Below are 3008 nucleotides of genomic sequence, written 5' to 3'. Positions count from 1 at the left end.
AGCAAATATTTTTTCGTATTTTCCTCACGAACTTCTTCAGTGTAATGAAGATCAATGGGAAATATGTTTCTATTTCAATCTTTAAAAAAATTGTAACAAGTACTTTTTTGTCGAACTTAACACTAAATATATTTTTTTAGACAGCCAAACAATCTACAGTGTGTTTTATTTATTTCAGGAAGCATGATTTGTGTAGGTGCCTTGCTGGGGTCACTGACTGTCAGTGTACCGATGGTGAAGTTGGGCCAGAGAGTGACACTCTTGTTATCTCTTCCCATATCCCTCGCCAGCTGGATTATCTTGGCCACAGCACCCACAAACTGGGTCGTCCTGCTAGTTCGCTTCTTCCAAGGCATCACGATGAGCTCTATAGCAAATTCCTCCTCGACTTACGTGGCAGAGCTTTCACACAGTAAAATAAGAGGGCGACTAATGTCTACTCTTGATATCTCGCGTCAGATGGGCACTCTTCTGGCATATGCTCTGGGCAGTTCAAACCTGACTTGGCGGAAAGTAGCATTAACATGTGGTTTTGTCAACACTGTAATTCCTTTTGTTTGTCTGCTATATTTACCTAACTCCCCTCGCTGGCTGGCCACACAAGGCTACATGGACAGAGCTCACAAATCCTTGTTGTTCTTTCGGGGACCAAACTATGATGTCAACAAAGAAATTCAAGACATTAGAGATGAGCTTGAGAAGACGACTAATGGCGGTTGTAATATATTAGACCAGCTACGACAAATTAGAACTCCATTAACATTAAGATATCTTATTATCATGTCTTTTGTTCTTTTTTGCCAACATTTCAATGGATTATCAGTGATACCAATATACACCGTAGTCATTATAAATACAGCAGATATTAGCATGAATTCATATTTGTGTGCAGTATTATTAGGAATTATTCGGGTCTTAGGAACGTTCTTTTACACATGTATAATTGACCGCATTGATCGCAAACCATTATTTGCAACACCTTGCATTACATGTAGCTTGTGCATGATAGGACTTGGTGTATACTTCTTTGACCAAGTTCACGACAGAAGGTTCCATGAACAAAATTGGTTACCAATCGTCTGCTTAGCTGTCTATTCGTTTTTCTCTGTTTCCCCAGTTATATGTGTATTTCAGAGTGAATTATTTCCAAGTTCCGTTCGTTCTACTGTTGTACCTATTTTAAACACAATGTTTTTCTTTGGGGCATTCACAGCCTCACAGTCGTTCCCTTACATAGTGGCAGCGTTCGGAAGTTATTGGGCGTTTTGGATTTTTTCTGGATGTGGTGTCCTCCTCGCTGTTCTTGTGGCTGTTACCATCCCCGAGACTCGAGGAAAAACACTGGAAGAAATAACAGAGTTGCAGATTGCAAGGGGTTGAAGATCTAAGATGAAGAAAGTACTTGGTGGAAAGAATGCTGGAAGATGATGCTCTGTGAAGTGTGAAGTAAATACTTGAGAAAGGGTTGATGTCAGGAAAATAAAGTAGAGGCGAGGAGAAAAGAGAAGATAAAAAGTGAGAAGAGAAAAGGCGTGAATAGAAGAGGCGAGAGGTAAGGCAAGAAACGAGTAGAAGCAAGCAGAGAGTTTTTTCGTTGTGAGCGTGTGCATGTGTGTACTCTATTTGTACGCACCTCTCTGTGGTTGCAGAGGAGAGGTCGCAGCTCCTGGCCCGGCCTTTTCACTGGTCGTTACTAAGTCCACACTGCCTTCTTCATGAGATTTATTGTACCAGGTTTGCAGCCAGGTTTGCTGTCCACTTCCATTTGTATTCCTTCCTGATCCTCATCTGTGTGAATTCCCCGCATTAGCTTCATATCATCTGTAAACAGAGACACCTCTGAATCAATCCTTTCGTCATGCCATTTACATGTATCAGAAAGAGCACAGGCTCTAGGACTGACATTTGTGGAAGCCCGCTTGTCATGGACGTCCACTCTGACATCTCGTTACGTATCATCATTCGTTGTTTCCTTCCTCTCAGGTATTCTGTGATCCATTACAGTGCTTCTCGTATTATTCCTGCCTGCTCATGTAGCTTTTGCACTAATCTTGTATGCGGGACTGTGTCAAAAGCCTTGTTACAGTCCAAGAATATGCAGTTTACCTATTCCTCTCTCTCCTGTCTCACTTCTGTCACATTGCCATAAAACTCCGGTAGGTTTGTGATAGAGGATCTCTCTTTCCTCAAACCATGCTATTGATCGTATATAAACTCTTTCCATTCCAGATGCTCCATCACTCATCTGATAATCTTCTCCATGACTTTACATACTATACAAGTCAGTGAAACTGGCTCCATATGCATGCATATTCATTTCAGATTCTTTAACTTATCTCGTTATTTTCCTGCGTCGTTTGTCTTGCACGCTTTTTTTTCATTCTCTAGAGCACTTAGGTTTGGCCTCTCTATGACTTTGGGTGAACCAAGGACTCGTTGTTTCAGTTACCCTCGGGTACCCTTGCATTTTGTGGTCGTGTATTCCATCATTTCATTTACTGTTTTTCCCACCAGTTCTCTCACATTTTCTTCAAATAGGAAATTCCCCTTGCCTGTGTATTCCCCTCATTTATAGTTTTCTCTTTTCCCGTCCTTCTCATGTTGCTTCTCTCTCCAATTTTTGCTCTACAAAGTATTCGAAGCTCAGGACCACATGATTGCTAAATTCGAGGCACCCTTCATAAGTGATATCCGATCTACTCAAGCTGAATATGAGGTCCAGCCTTGCTGGTTTATCCTCTCCTCTCTCTCTAGTTGATAATATGTTGATGCATGAGTTCTTCCAGTAATACATCCATCATCTTAGCCTACACGTTTGTGGGCCCTCATACGACTCCAGGTTTTCCCAGTCAGTTTCTTTGCGATTGAAGTGACCCAGAACTAGTAAATTTCCCCTGCCCACGTGGACCTTTCTGGATACCTCAGATAGTGTACCAACCATTGCTCTCATTATATTCCTGTCTTGTCCTCCTGCTATTCTGTGGTGGGTTATTCACCACTCCAATTAC

At 41.7% G+C, this 3008-nt stretch overlaps 1 protein-coding gene across 1 annotated transcript; it reads left to right on the top strand.

Annotated features, from left to right (window-relative positions):
- Positions 1-439: 439 nt before the first annotated feature.
- LOC128705346 (facilitated trehalose transporter Tret1-2 homolog) lies at positions 440-1846 on the top strand. The gene has a single exon (XM_070102484.1). It carries the CDS (start codon positions 460-462, stop codon positions 1378-1380), a length of 921 nt encoding a protein of 306 aa, XP_069958585.1. The 5' UTR covers positions 440-459; the 3' UTR covers positions 1381-1846.
- Positions 1847-3008: the final 1162 nt, after the last annotated feature.

This window comes from Cherax quadricarinatus, chromosome 81 (genome assembly GCF_038502225.1).
Source record: "Cherax quadricarinatus isolate ZL_2023a chromosome 81, ASM3850222v1, whole genome shotgun sequence".
Classification (NCBI taxonomy): domain Eukaryota; kingdom Metazoa; phylum Arthropoda; class Malacostraca; order Decapoda; family Parastacidae; genus Cherax; species Cherax quadricarinatus.
The sequence above is the reverse complement of the archived record's forward strand: the minus strand, read 5'-3'. Positions and strand labels throughout refer to the sequence as shown.

Coding starts and splice junctions, on each gene's coding strand:
- LOC128705346 (XM_070102484.1), top strand. CDS start 460: ATGGGCACTCTTCTGGCATATGCTCTGGGCAGTTCAAACCTGACTTGG.